At 37.7% G+C, this 15,625-nt stretch overlaps 1 protein-coding gene across 3 annotated transcripts in view; it reads left to right on the forward strand.

The window, feature by feature from the left end:
- LOC139612492 (exostosin-1-like) overlaps positions 1-15,625 on the forward strand; it is a 211,506-nt gene that overhangs the window by 185,893 nt on the left and 9,988 nt on the right. For all 3 annotated transcript variants that reach the window (XM_071468112.1, XM_071468111.1, XM_071468113.1), the window contains exon 10: positions 9,047-9,136. In XM_071468112.1, the coding sequence (XP_071324213.1) occupies positions 9,047-9,136 (90 nt within the window). The remainder of the gene's footprint in view (positions 1-9,046; positions 9,137-15,625) is intronic.

Here is a 15,625-nt window from a genome sequence, read left to right on the forward strand (position 1 = left end):
ATTCAAAATGTGGTTCAATGTAACTATTATAGTCCAACTTTAAATTCAAATTTTCAACTGTACTGTTTTCTTCCTGCTATTTTTCCTGATAAAATGGCAGTGCAGCTGTACACAATCTGTAAACATAAACTATGCAGACACTTAAGGAAATGGCTTAATCAGACCTCCATCCCAGAATAACATCAGATTAGCTCCATGACGATGGTATTATGTCTGAGAGGTCATTTCATTATGTCTGATATAACCACTCAGACATAATACTAGTAAGAGCATATGCTGAAAAGGTTTGTATGATTGTGTGGGACTGGCACTTAGTTTTTTACCACCTCAAAGAGTTTGTCAAAAAAAAAAACATGATTCACATAATGCTAAATAAGAAAGATTACTATCAGAAAATTAGGAGAAACTGAATTTAATGATTAATCATCTGCAGTTCTGTTTTTAAAATCAAACCTCCAGGAACACACAAGGAAAAGACTGTACATCAGTATGGCTCACAATTACACTTATGTGTATAAATTGTGTCTCGCCTTCAGCCTTTAGCTTTTAGGTTGGTCGAAATACCTGCTGAGGGTTCACCCACACTATAGTCACAGGTTAAACTTAGGAGAAATCAGAAAATCTTAAATTGTAAAACCTCAACGTCCCCAGAGTAACAAGCTCATCTAGAGCTGATATGATCCTGTGATGTGCACGTAGAGTTTTGCTCCATTCAGAGCTTCACTTCTTAATGAATGATTCAGGAAATTAAGCAAATAATCTTGAGAATACCAGATGTTCTGAGCCATGCAATATGTTATTATATCATAACAAGAGCAGCCCCTGATTAAGGCTCATCAAGTCTGAAATGCATCAGGTTGAATTTTTCCAACTATTACTGAAAATGAAAGGCTTTTATTTGCTTTGAATTCTTGTAAATTTGCTCTACGTGGTTCTGCACTGTTGTCTGCTCACCACACGTTTGCTAACAAATCTGCATTGTAACTGAGATTCAAACAATTTTGTTACAGTTTAAAAACTCGTGCTACATATTTCAGAATCGGTCGTATCTGCTGCAAACTGTAATGAAAGTACAAAGCTTTAGTAGAAGTATTTAAAAACCCTCATTACCCTGACAGGTGTTTTCAATTATTGTGGCTGATTTAACACGTCCGCAGGAGTGTTTGGGTGTGTGTTTTAGACTGACATCTCCCCGACTGTCTTCTGTTACTTTTGTGACACCTGTTAGGGTGGAAAAAATTACACCTTCTCTTCTCTTTCTGTCTCCCAAATCAGCCTGAGCAATGTTTAAATCATTTATAACATGTGAAAACACCTGTGCAGGAGGCCGGATCTTCCAACGCATCTATCATCTACCTTGCATTTCATTTTTTTGGGAGATGTGCAACCATCTGTTTACAATGACAAGTCAAATTATTTAGCAGTGAGACAAGTTCTCCACTGTTAAACTATCAAAAATTGTGATTTGTTTTTCAAGCACAAGCAAAACTAGCCAGCGTCAGTTGAAACACTTGTGAGCTCTTAAATCTTTTTGTGAAATATTGGATAGTTTTACCTCTTTGGGTCTCAACCAGTTTATGTGAGTTCCTTTTATTGTCTTAAGAACAGTTTGCATTTAAATCAAACTATGTGAGAAGTTTACAGGAGAATACTTGAATAAATTAGTTCTGCCCCAAACTAACAAATTATCTCTATTTCTACTTTTCCAAGTTTGATATGTATGGAGTTACGGTCTGTCTTCAGGAAAGCCATATGCTGCACTTTAAAGGTCCTATATTTTAGTTCTAGCAGCAACAAGTCAGTGAGCCAATCAAAACAGAGGCTCTGAGCCAATCTTCTAAATGGCTAATAAAAATAAAAATATTTCAGATAAACACTCAGAAACGAGGCTGGGTCTCAGTGGGCTGGCCTTGGAACAAGGCTGAGACTAGTGACTGCTTTGTTGTGACATCACAAAGTTGCACAAAGTCCTGATGGCTTGTTTTAAGGAACCTGCTTCTTATTTTTTTAAAAAGACGTGGAAATCTCACTTTATACAGTATGGGACCTTTAAAGTTTGATACAGACAAAGGTTTACACCTTATCTCACCAACTGTACTTTCATATGTTACCAAACTAACCAACCTGAGTTTGTAACACTGCTTAAGGCTGTACATGCTTCCATGTATATGGCTGGCTAACTGCCATGAAGCATGTACAGCTCACTTAAGTACTGTGTGACTTGCTTAAGTAATGCAGTAGATGACTAACTGACGTGTTTTCCCCTTGGGGTTTACTGTAGCTGTACACGTCCTGCTGATACCATACACACCAAACTGCCTCCCCATATAGTGAAGACTGACAAAGAGACTGTTTGTGATCTTTGGAGTTCACCAGGTTCATTAATGTACCAGGGTCAGACAGTGGACTCAGTGCTTTATTCTTGCAGCCCATGGACTTTGGAGCGACTCACTGCTGCACTTTAACTTTTAGTGCCTGTTGGCGTTAATAATCATTCTTGCAGTTTGATTTAAATATTAAATCTTTTAAAAATATTGCCTCCAGGTTTCTCTCTCTTCTGCGATACGATGTACAAGTTGGTAGATTTTTGTTTTTTAACGGTGAAAGCACACACAGTATCACAACTAATGTCACAGTTAGTTAAGTAAAAACACTTACCAGCTTGTTATGTAGCCGAAAGCTTCATATTTTGGGAGGATAATGAAGCAAACTATGGCGCGTCCTCTTGATACCAGCATATCGTTATAGTGTGCCCTGCAGTCTTATGGCGTGAAAGGTCCACACCTGTTGAATGCCGATGGAAAATAACACTGGAAAAAATGAATACAATGCAAACTAGCCTGTCTATGTTAACAGCTATAGAGAGACAAGTCTGCTGGAGCAGAGGAGGGAGAGAATGATAAAGATGTACTGTACAGTGTATAAGATAAAGTTTCTTCCTGTGTTAATTAAAACCGCTGTTTCCTGTTCAGGTAGACTCTTGATGGTGAGACTGAGGCAACGTGAGTTTTGATTGTCGGTTATTAGAGTCAAGCCAGGAGTGTGACTTTGCTGGGATTGTTCTGATTTGCAGTATTCAAGGGTAACATTCTGTCTTCCAGACACATGTTTGAACCCACAACTGTTACGTGATGTTTCATAAAGGAAGGGGAAACTGTCACAGCTTCATCCTGAAAATACACTCAATCACATTCTCACTCACCTAACCCCCACCACCAACACCGACCCCTCTCTCTCTCTCTCTCTCTCTCTCTCTCTCTCTGTCTCTCTCTCTCTCTCTCTCCATCTCTCTCTGTCTAACTGCGATCCCTTGTCTTCTAATTGCTTCTGTTTGTTTTCATGTAAATGCTTCCCCCCTTTGAAACACAAGAACATGTTTCCACCGTTGACAATAAACCACATCTCAGAGGTAATATGTGTGTGTATGTCTGGTGCATGTCAGTACCCAGCAGCGCCTATGGTTGTATAATTAGTCACGTGGTATATTGTCATGCAGATGCTCTTCAGTGTATTTCCTTCCAAGCGCTCGCTGTGTTTGTTCCACTGTAATAATAAAGAGAGAAACACACAGAAGGTTTGTCATTTGCCTCGATGGAGCAGTAATTTGCTGTTGGTTATGAGTGTATCTACTCCGTAATGCTGAGTGGAGACACTCCATCACAAGCTTTTACTTCCTCTCTTTCCTGAACCTCAGTGCTCTTTGTGTCTACTTTTTTGGGGTTATTTTTCTTGCACATTCACAATCACAGGTGGCACGGTGGTGCAGTGTTAGCACTGAGTGAGAAGGTTCTGGATTTATTTCTTCCCACAGTCCAAAGACATTCACGTTAGGTTAATTGGTGTCTCTAAATTGCCCGTAGGTGGAAATATGAGCGAGAATGGTTGTTTGTCTCTATATGTCAGCCCTGTGATAGACTGGCATCCTGTCCAGGGTGTACCCCACAGTCGCACAATGTCAGCTGGGATTGGCTCAAACTTCTCTGCGACCCTGTTAGGCATAGATACTGGATGGATGGATTCACAATCACCTTTTTATAAAATATTGTCTCTACGCTTTAATATATTTTATATTTCATCCCACAAGTCCTCATAAGTAAACAAAACAATAAGCTGCTTATGCTTCCTTGTATTAAAAAAATATTGTGCTCAGGTAAAAGGTAAGTTGACTGTTAGAGGCCATAAGAGAACCACAGTCTCCAGCGTCGAAATCCGAACTGTGTTTTTGTAGTTCGGTAGAGTGGAGACTCTTCCCAAGAGAAACGATTGGCTGAGAGATGCAGGAGACTCTCAATTCAACTTTTTATGCAGCTCAAATCAACATTTTGAGATAATTAACCCTTTTAGTTCTCACTCAGGTCCTCCATCATTTGGATCAGCTACTTTGTGAGAAATCAAGATTAAATCTATGTTCCATAGTGTGTGATGTGTGTGTGTTTGTTATGTCTGCTGCTCTCATTTCAGGTCAAAGCTACAGGTTTTGAAAATTAATGAGGCTCTTAATTAATCTTAATTAGTGTTGATGCTGATTAATTTAAAACAAGGAGCAGATGATCACAGATCTAAACTTTATCTTTGAGTTGCAGTTATTTATAACTTTATTACTTGGGAAGAATGAAACAGAAAGTTAATGAGATTTAATTGGGGATTCGGATAAAATGATATCAGACCCCAACCTTTGTCACTAAAATTTAAACAAAGCTTGTTCAAAGAATTTGAACAAATGACTGATGTGTGTTTTCTTCTGGTTAAAATAGTGACAAAATACCTGCTCTTTCCTCCTCAGGCATTATTAAAAATCTTAACTGTCATTTACATATTCAATAGGACAGTTAAATCAGAAACAGCTTTATTTGCCAATATTATATATTATATATATATATATATATATATATATATATATATATAATATATCTACAAAAGCATTACAAATAGGTTCAGAACAGCTCATAAAGAAACAGGCAGGATGACTGACTGGTTGATCAGATGAATCAGGTTCTTCGTAGCTTGGCCCTGCTGTAAGGAGTGTCCTGCTTGCTAAGCATTTATGACCCAAACATCAATATTATCAAAGGAGCAATCCATGGACTCTCTGCTAATATGTTCACTATACCTCAGCTTCATCAGTCACCTGTCAATATTGTGTGTCTTGCCCCCACACCCTGAATTTTATATTGATAAGTTAATCTTCAACATTGATCCTGATTCATTAACTATGCATTTAAATTAGACCAAAGGAGCATGAAAGTGAAGGGTTTAAAGGTCAAGTAGGACCTAATGTCGGGATTGATTGAACAGGAGGTCAGGGCAGCTGACTCACAGCAGAATTGTTGTCCTCGAAATATGCTTGAGTTTATTATTTCCTTCGAATTTCCTTAGGATTTATCCGGTCAACGGCAAAATGAGTGTTTATTAATTTTTGGTCATGCAGACCTGTAGAACTGATGTGTGTTTGTTTCATCTGTCAAATCGGATAAATAAAAAATAATCCCTTTATTTTCTACTGTTTTTTCCCACAAAATCTGATATGTTGTATTTATACAGATACAGAGCAACATTAGCATTCATTAAGAGTCATGTTTGTGTCAGCCTGGTGAATGTAAATCCATTCTCAAGTCCTTTTAACTCTGTTTTCTCTCCACCTCTTAAGAAAATTATCTGTCTCCTCAGTTGTTAAATCCTCCACTTTCTTCACCAGCTAGTCTCTAACGCTCTCTGACTGGCAGGTAGCATACATTGTTGCTGAACATTTTTGCTGGTTGGTGAGAATGGAGAAATTGGACCAAAATGGAAAAGGTTGCACGCGTAAAACAACAGGCTGAAAGATGCTCACATGCTCCATGAAAAGGGTTCATAACCATAAACAACTAACTTAATTGTTTGTTAATCTAAAAATGAAAGTAGTGCAGTTTTAATTTAATCCATGTATTTTGCCAAGAAAACTATGCAATATATTGAATTTATTTCAAAAGGCAACAATGCTGATTCTGAGTTAATCCTAGCAATACAGAAGCACTTATATCAGCTGTGCCTGTGACCTAATACTTATTTACACACCAATAATGGCAAGTGAAATATTCTTCAAGAGAGAAAGTGGCTGCTCGTAGGTAATGCTGGTGCTGCAGATAGCCGTGTGATCTTTGACCTTTAAGTGTAATTTAGAAACAGCTTGGTATATCTGTGACACAAAGACAGAGCAGATATCTCCCCTTGAAGAAGCAGGAGTCATAGCAAATGTTAAGAGAGTAAATGGGTGGAAGGAGAGCGACAAAGATAAGGTTCAGACCATTGAACTGCCACAGATCTCAGTGGGATCTAATCTTTGTCCAGAGGCAGAAAAGCATTGAAACCAGCCAGAGGGAGGGGGTAAGGTTGGGGGTTCACTGACAGACAGGTAGAGACAGACATACCTCAGCCAGTATGAGGTTTCAAGGCCAGTGCCAATACTGACATATTACTGAAAGTGCCAAAGGGCGATATTTTAAGTCTGTATTAAATACCCTTCAGTTTGATCATTTTCAGGCCAAAATATATTTTTATAAGTGGAAAAGCATCTGACACAGCATTTAATCCATCATTGGATATCATTATTCTATCAAAACCTGGGGATAATATTGCACTGGATGGATAGTTTTAATTTCAAAATGGATGTGACGTGAATCAATCTTGACAAGTCATAATAAACAAGGGTCTGCAGGCGTGCTAACAGCTCTGTGAGGCTGTATATAGGAACAGTGTTGCTTTGAGCTAATGCTAATGAATGTCTGCATCAAATTTCATGGAGTTGTTGAGAAATGTCACATAAAGCCATGAAGGATGATCACTAAAGATGTTAGGATACATCCTCAGAGAACCATGAATGTACCAAGTTTCGTGCCAACCTGAAGTGAAAACGTTGGTCTGCCAGTGTTACGAGGAGGAAAAATAATGAGAGTTATCAGAAATTATCCTGTGGACACCATAGATATCTGTCTCAAATTTAGGCTAAAAGTTGGGTTAAGTGATGTTGGTCCAGACCAATGAGTTTATATTAAGATGGACGACATGACAGATCCCTGAAGTGAAGCCAAAACATCTTGATCACCCTCTGGTGTCTGGCTGCACTACAGGTCATAAACCCCACCCACTCCGTATCAGTGGATGAGAAACAGCAAAGCAAAAAGGGCAAACAACAAGGGGCCCATTTAAAGATACTTATAACAAGGTCAGAGAAGAATGACCCAGAGGATGTTGGGAAATGTAGTGAAGTCAGTTCAAGAGCGTGCAAGACTGTTCCATCACAAAATGTACATGTGCATTAAGAATGTGATCTTTGATATTATAAATTTCTTACACTCAGACCATTACTCCGGGATGAATGCAGTTGATTATCAGGCCTGTGGCTAATTTACTGCAGCCAATTACGTTGTGATGGTGTTTTTCAAAAGAAAGCTGAGAAACTGTTCTGAACACCGTCCTGACTGAACTAATTACCATCCTGCCGATTATGGGGCATCCATCCGAAGAAAATATTTTCTGCCAACAGTTCTCACTTTATGCAGTGATATAATGCAGTTTTTATGTGCTACTCCAAATAATTGGAGGAATTTAGGAGATTTGCGTTCAAATTCGTTTGATGTTACGCTTAGTTTCTTGATGAATTTGCACTCAGCATCCATGGGCTCATTAAGCTGAGACGGGAGCAGACATTAACCTTGCAGATATTTGTGGTGTTGCTTCAGAAAATAAGCCTCTTAAAATTACCCCAGGGGGTGTAAATTCAATCTACTTTATTTCAGATAGTGAATCCAAATTAAACGTCACAACTGTGACAGTAGTTAACACAGGGATTCATTTAAATTACTTTAAATATTACATGAAATCTTTGACGGAATAGTTGACCAAAATTAAAGAGAGAAAAATGTATAATTGCAGCAAGTTTAGTTAACAGGTGTGGCAAAAATATTATATGGTAGAGATAATCTTATTGGTTGAGTTACAGGTGAAGCAAAAGAACACATTTTCCAGCCCAGTGGAAGTCTCAAGATTTGAGCTTTGCAAGATAAATAAAATAAAACTTATATGCTTTTGTTAGTAGTAGGTTGTGTGGTTGGCTTAGCTGACCTCCCAGGTTCAAGCTAGAAATACCTGGAAATTCACCTTGAAAGATCATGTTTGTCCAGCCACCATTGTGCCTTACATTTTTAAAATAACAAACCAAACACTATCTGCAGTCTACAAACCACAGACAGTGTATGAGTGTTGTCCGCAGTGTGATGATGTTGGAAACATGGTGATAAAACATTCTAGAAAAGTACATTTTTAATTTCCAAAGCGTGCAGCAGTGTTTTTATGGCCAGCTGAGCACATGGTCAAAGTCAAACAAAGGTGAAGTCTGAAGTTCAAGTCTGCTATAATCAGCAAGAGATCAGAACAAAACAGGAAACTCATGCTTGTCTGTTGGGAGTATGTGTCTCTACCTTCTGTCCCTTCTTTCAGTTTTGGCCTTACTTGTATGTTTTCAGGGAGGTGGTTGTTTGAATCCTCAGCAGAAATTTGTTTCCATACAGCCAAGATCATTTTTTTTCCCCTTTTCTACACAAACAGTTAAATAATTCAGACTTTAATCACAAGTCAATATCATCAGCAGCCCTCTTTAGGGTAATGGATCAAGGTCTGCTACACTTTCTGCTTGGCAATGAATTGATAAAGACTCACACAAAACCTATTAAGTCAGCTCGTTGATTGATAGACACACAGCAGGGAGTAAACAAACACATTTTCTCATTGTGTTTTCATTTTGCCAGGACTTTTTCATAACTCTGTACCAACCCTAATAACCTTAAAATGCTTATTAAAGTCAACACATTTCCTTAAAAAAACAAGATTTGTTAACATTTCTCCTAAAATGGCTCTGACTCTGAGGAATGGCTGATTAAGTAAGACTTAATAATTTTACCACTGCCATCACTTCATGAACGTGTGATTCATGCTGCATTTAGTGGGTTAATTGTATTGACAAATGATTGCCAATGATATCAGCTGCCTCTTTCTGTCTCTTCCTTTATAGACGATGAGCAGTCGTTTTTTCCCCCACGACGTCATCGTCACTGATGCTGTTCTCAGTCTGGATGAAGACTCGGTTCTCTCAACCAATGAGGTGAGTCACTGATAGCTTATCAACCTGTTTGTTAGACACTGACGTTTTGCGAACCGGTGAACTGGGACACTGATGCTTTATCAACAAAATGAGGTGAAACAACCTCCCTCCTGAGAACCAAGGCCACCAAAACACCGTTATCAAACATCTGGATTAGTATCTAAATTACTTAATTACTCACCAAACATCTTAGGTAAAGAAATTAATTCACCGTTGGCTGCCAGCCTGAAGTCTGACTGAAAAAGTGCACTTTTCTATGTCAAAGTCTTGAGGTTGCAAAATTTTCTCTTTCAAACTGAAATGATTGACTGTTACCTGAGCCCTGTCCTTACTGTTGCTACAACTGTTAAGCTATGCAGGTTTAATGATAATGGTGGCAGATTTACCTATTTACCTATAAATTTATAGTATTTTTTGAAACAGCGAGTCCTTGATTTCGGACAAAGGTATACAATAGCTTCTCATTTCTAGCCAGCAACCATTGAATTTGCTGGCTGAAATGATAACTGACACTAGCAGATTTGATTAGCTGCAGCTAGCTAGCAAATCAAGCTAGGGTAAACTCCATGAGTTGGTTGAGAACACAGTTTCATTGTAAATACTGAGGCTAAACCAACATGTCACAGGCAAAAATTAGCCCTAGTATTATATAGTATATAGTATAGTATAAGTATGTAAAAATCAGATTTTTCCCTTTAACATTTTGGCAAATCGGTGTGGCTGCTTGGTTTACAAACTTAAACAAGACAGAAGTTACATTTATGCTTTATTGTTTGTATTTTCAAACATGAGTTTTCACGTTAATGTTTCAAGACAGAATGTAAGAAGTGGACAAACCTGTGTGTTTCACAAATGTAATGCTAACCCAGCTAATGCTTGCTGGAGTGTAAACCTCATGAAATAAAGATAGTCGGCGTAACAGTTTGAGACATGTTGAAAAAACTTGCACAATGTGGCAGTGTGACATAAACAGAGGAATAAACTTTTGCATATATTTCTTCATTTTATTTTGTTAGAAATAAATGCTTAGATGCTCACCAAACAACTTATTGCACAACAGACAAAAGTGGAGCAATGTCTTGCTTGACTCCAGCCAGTGGAAGTTTTCCTCTGGAAATGTTTTTATAACCAGCTCCACTCTGCATGGTTTTATGTCAGCCAGTGGCAAAAGGTGGTGATGTCTTAACAAAGTATTGATCCTTGCTGAAATGAGGCAGTCAGTCCTCACAGAGTCATGAATACCATTCATTACAAATGAATTGCCTCACTCAACTAAACAGTGCAATGGCCACTGAGCTATAGGTGGAAAATGTGCTTTGCCTTTAAGGGACTATTTCAAATCCATCAGATGAAATTAAACTAAGTAGGATGAGGAGAGCGTCTGGCATAGCACCAGAGTTAGACATCAGACTGAAACCAAAACAAAGGGTTCTGATTACAGACATCATTATTGTGGAGGCTCAGTGATTTACTGTGTAGCGAGGCTGCTCGAAGCCCAGTCTTAATTAAATTACTGTGTGATGTGTGGTGCTGGGATAGATAGTGTTGAGATCACATTCTCTTAATTTAACATGAAGAAGAAAGGAGAGGGCAAAGAAAAAGAAGGGGAAAAGTAGAGTAGGGGTATGTAGAGATAAAAAGAAAAAGAAAAAGGAGGAATGGAGAGAGGGTAGAAGAGTGAAAGAAAAGACAGGAGAGGAAAACATCAGAAGCGATAAGTAGAAGAGATCAGAGATGGAAAAGCAGGCAAGGGAAGGGAAAAGAACCAAAAATAAAGAAGTGATCAGAGGAAGAAAGAAAGGAAAATGTAGAGGGGAAAAGATACAGTAAAAGAAAAGGACAGAAAGAAAAAGAAAATCTCGGCTACAGGAAATAGGGAAAGGAGAGTAGAAAGGCTTATTGAAAAGGGTATAATGAAAAACTAAGTGCTTTCATGCAGTGAGGAGTTTTACGAGAGCCATTACCTCTGTGTCTGTATCATTACACTGTCAAAACAAAGGGTACCTGTTTGATTAAAATCTCACTTGTTACTTAGGAAAAAGGATCTGAAACACCCCAGTGGTTTGTTACACTGACACTCGTTTTAGAACAAATTAGAAACCAGTGGTTTGTCTAAAGCATTGCCAAGGGAGGACATGATGTTTCTATTCCCCCTTTTTTAATCAATACCTTGACATGTTAGCGTCAGTAGCAGCATGCCTTGTTGAGCTCTCTAAAACCAGTGAAATTTTAAAAAAAAACAGGTCAATACAAATTTTACAGTTAAAGATAAATGCACACATGTACCCAGCATTTGTCCATGAGGTCTGACATATGTGTATTTTCTTTTTCTTTCAGAGGATTTCATTCTGTTTTTAGTTTAAGCTTCACTTCACAAAACCCTTCACCCAAAACAATGCAAAATATAAACCCATTGATACAACAGCACAGCTACACTTTGGTCTTTAATGTTGTTCTAAAATGACTGTTTCAATCTGACTGAAGTGACTTCTGTCGTTAATTTAGGTTCAGTCATTTATATAAGTTCTACAGAAAGAACAAATAATCTTTCTATTTATGGTCTGTTCAAGCTATATTCAATAGCAATGTCAAATATGAGTACGTATAGTCAATATATTGCAGGTGATAATATCTCTTCTCATACCATTACCAAGGTCATTTAACTACTTTTTATTCTTACTTTCATACAGTTTATACATTTAAAATAACTCACTGCTGCTTCAAAATATGTTGAAAAAAGCTGAGACATGTCATGTATCTATAAGTCCCTATGTCCCATGTTTTGGGGCACCTTGGTGGCTCACCTGGTAGAGCCTGTACCATTAAGGCTTAGTTCTAACCGCAGCAGCCCAGGGTTGAATCCAACCCACAGCCCTTTGCTGCATGTCATCCCCTCTCTCTTCCCAGCTTTCCTGACTCTCTCTCTCTGTAACTATAAATAAAGGCATTAAAAAACCCCAAAAATAATTTTTAAAAAGTCCTCATGTTTCAAACCACAGGCAGTAAAATGTTCAAGAACAGCTCATGTGTGATGCTAAATTAGAGCTCCTACTTTGAGAGTCATTACAAGTAGAAACCTTGTTTCACTACAGATTTTCAGCGAGTAAAAGATGCGATCCATAATGGATTGTGAGGCGCAATGGGCCTAAGAGATCCAATATATCTTTAAACTCTGAGATGTTTTATTGATCAGAGCAAGTCAATGTTCACCTTCTCTACACTAATGGGATCACAATTACACTTTATGGTACTACAATTTGTGGCGCAGCAATACAAGCAGCTAAACTTTTATGGGCACATGGTTTGTTTGTTTTTTTTTAAATGAGGGGGAGAAGAAGATGTCACAGAGACAGAGAGAGAGGCATCATAAAGAGGAAGTGGAGGGAATCTTTGCTGTGCTCACAACCCCGCCGCTCTAATTGCCCTCTTAACATGGTGAGGGGATTTATTGAAAGGAGATGAAATATGTCAAGTGAGTGAAAATGTGCAAGAGCGAACATTACACTTTTATTAGGACTTTTCATATTACAATATCGCAGTGGAAGAATGGCTGTGCCAATTTTTATAATTATATCGTTTCGGCTCATTAAATGTATGGTTATTCCATGAAGAGAGATTAGAGAAAGGAATACCACTGGAAAAAACCTGACAAAGCTTTTGTTTCTCATTGGGCGGCCAAGCGTGTTGCTGTGTTATGCCCTTTGGAAGACATTTTCAATATGGTGGATATGGAAATAGTGTTCCAGCGGCAATGGCAGAATTGTGATCTTCTTCTCATTTAAAGGAATTTCTCTGTAGTCACTGGGTTTAGGCACTTCTTAAAACAATCATCATGCAGGGTTTTCAATACGGGCATAAACCATTTGTCAGTGTAATAATAAATTCATAAAACAGATAATGATATTACCTAAATGGGCTTTTTTACATCCTTTTTCACACCTTATTTTATTCTAGAGTTTGACATTTTCCAACACTTAAAGCCATGATGTATTTTTTTTATTTTTTATAAAAGGACATTTTCTCTCCTTCAGCAACATTATAAACATCCAGTATAAGAAAATGAAAATAGTTAAGAGTGGACAATAAACAGGTAACCAGTAATAAAGGGAAACAGTTTTTCAGCTGGTTGATCTATCAGATTGTAAATTATTGTTTTATTGTTTTAGTTTTGAAGATGTCGTTGCATCCATTGTGAAGATTTAAGGTCCCAAACTATAGTGGATCAGATGCTGGGCTGAGATGTAGAATATGACCGTGGTGAGGTATGGGGGTGCTGCGCTGGTCCAGGGTGTAGAGGTACTGAATAAAGAGTGGTATCTTGGTCTGATGTAGTGTTAGAGTATCAACTGAAGACAGTATGAGGGAATTTCCTGCCTTTCAAAATCTGAAGCTGATGATGGTGATGATTTTTAGTCACAGTTCCAAAGTAGTGGTTTTATATCAATCTCTGTAAAACAAAGGAAAAAAATATTTTACACACATACAAAATATTTGTATGTGTATAAAAATATTAAGAATAAACTAACTAAACTAACTTGAACACAAATTATATCTGCCACATGGTCACACAAAGACTTAAGGGAAGAGACCTACTTATGTGAACTGATCTGAGTACAAATTCAAAGCAAACTGTGTGTGACACTTAAGTCACAAGTGCGTAAAAAACACAATCACATTTATTAATAGATAATTATTAATTTTGGCTCTGCTTTTAGCTGTAAAACAGGGATGCTGATGTTTCAGCATGTGAAGTTTCACACCCAATCCTCTGCTGTACCCCTTCAGGTTCAAACTCATTCCTGTAGAGTACAGTGTATTTTTCATTGGTTTACAGAGTGTGACATATCACTGCAGGATAATAATGATTTCTGAACATTCAATCATTTCAAAACTAAAAATCATATTGACCTTAATTTTAGCCCATATTTTTTACCAAGCTCCAAGTCAAGTTAGGTACAAAAAGGAATTTGATTACTATTAAGACCAACCTCAACTTCCAACATGTAATCTAAATTATAAATTCTAATCCTACATATGCATTGCACACACCAAATATGTATATTATTAGTATTTAGTGTGACCTGTTTGGAGGTATGGGGTGTGGTAATAGACCATATTCTTATGGTGTAGCATTTCTTGCCAACACTGGTATGTCAAACTTTCAAAAAAGAAGCCATAAGCAATCAGTGAAAGAAACTCTGGGGAAAGTTGACACCACATAATTTTGGGAGGTTGACAGTTTGACAGGACAGAGTATTCTTTTTAAGTGTGAGTGAACTGAGAGAACACTTTAAGAGCCGCCCAGACGAGGCATAACGATGCACCACCGAGAGTACCTTGTGAGAGGAGCTATAATTCAAAAGATGTTGCAAACCCTGCAATAGCCGCTTGTAATCGCACTGTAGACCTTATGCCCCAGCTGGTTGCCTTGGATCACACTGAGACTGTTGGTAAAACATCATCAAAGCCACAGCACTCCAAAACTGCTGGATACAAACTCAGTTTAAGACACATTTTCCTCACTTTTATCACCCTGAAATCAGATGGAAGTTGACAGTGAAAGCACTGCAGTGGCATCACTTCACAGGGAGGAGAATAAAAAGACAGATTGAAAACACAACTTTTCCAAATGCATCTGAAAAGACCACATACTGAGGGAGGATAAGGGCTCTAAAGTATGATGTAACTCCTTTTCATCTCATGAAATTGGACATGTTAAACCGAAATGTCAGGAGAGATTTGTAACAGATCTATTGCTGGATTGACCCTCAGCTCCTCGGATCAATTTTGGCCTTGTAGGATCTATTAGTATGTATTACACACACTGGGGGTGGATAGACTGCTCGAAAATTGTACTCAAGTAAAAGTACTTTTACTTATGTAAAAATTTACTCAGATAAAAGTACAGAGTTAGTAGTTCTCAGTAAACGTTACTGTATTACATTTCTAAAAGGGGGAAGTGCAGGGGTAATGTATGTTATATGGTGATAATAATAATAATATTAGATTAAAGAACATCTCCAGACTACCAGGCGTATATGCAGATGTATATCTATTGGTATTTCAGCGCATACAGCCACATGAAATTGACTAATAAATTCCAGCTTGTGCATACAACCAATAATTACTAATATATACTCAGTTGGCAGTTTGTTAGATACAGCTATCTAAAACTAAAGTAGTCTAATGCAATAGTCCTGTAATAAATCATCCTTCATGAAGGTTATTATGTTCAGTTTTTATTAAAATTGTTTTAGAGAGTTGTTGATTCAACTGTGTGATCATTTTGGAGGATGTAATGTGTAGTGCTGTTGCACTGTATTGCATCATACAGAGAGGTATTTCTGTTATTTAGCCGTCCTTTTTTAGCCATCCCATTTCATTTCTTGCGTTCTCACATAGTTAATCATGACTGTCATGACATGTCATCATGTGACTTTTGTTTTCACTCTGTAATGGTTTCAACTTTAAATGTACAGAAGTAAAATC

This window comes from Trachinotus anak, unplaced genomic scaffold, assembly GCF_046630095.1.
Source record: "Trachinotus anak isolate AG129_WGS33_773 ecotype Australia unplaced genomic scaffold, CSIRO_AGI_Tana_v1 ptg000031l, whole genome shotgun sequence".
Classification (NCBI taxonomy): Eukaryota; Metazoa; Chordata; class Actinopteri; order Carangiformes; family Carangidae; genus Trachinotus; species Trachinotus anak.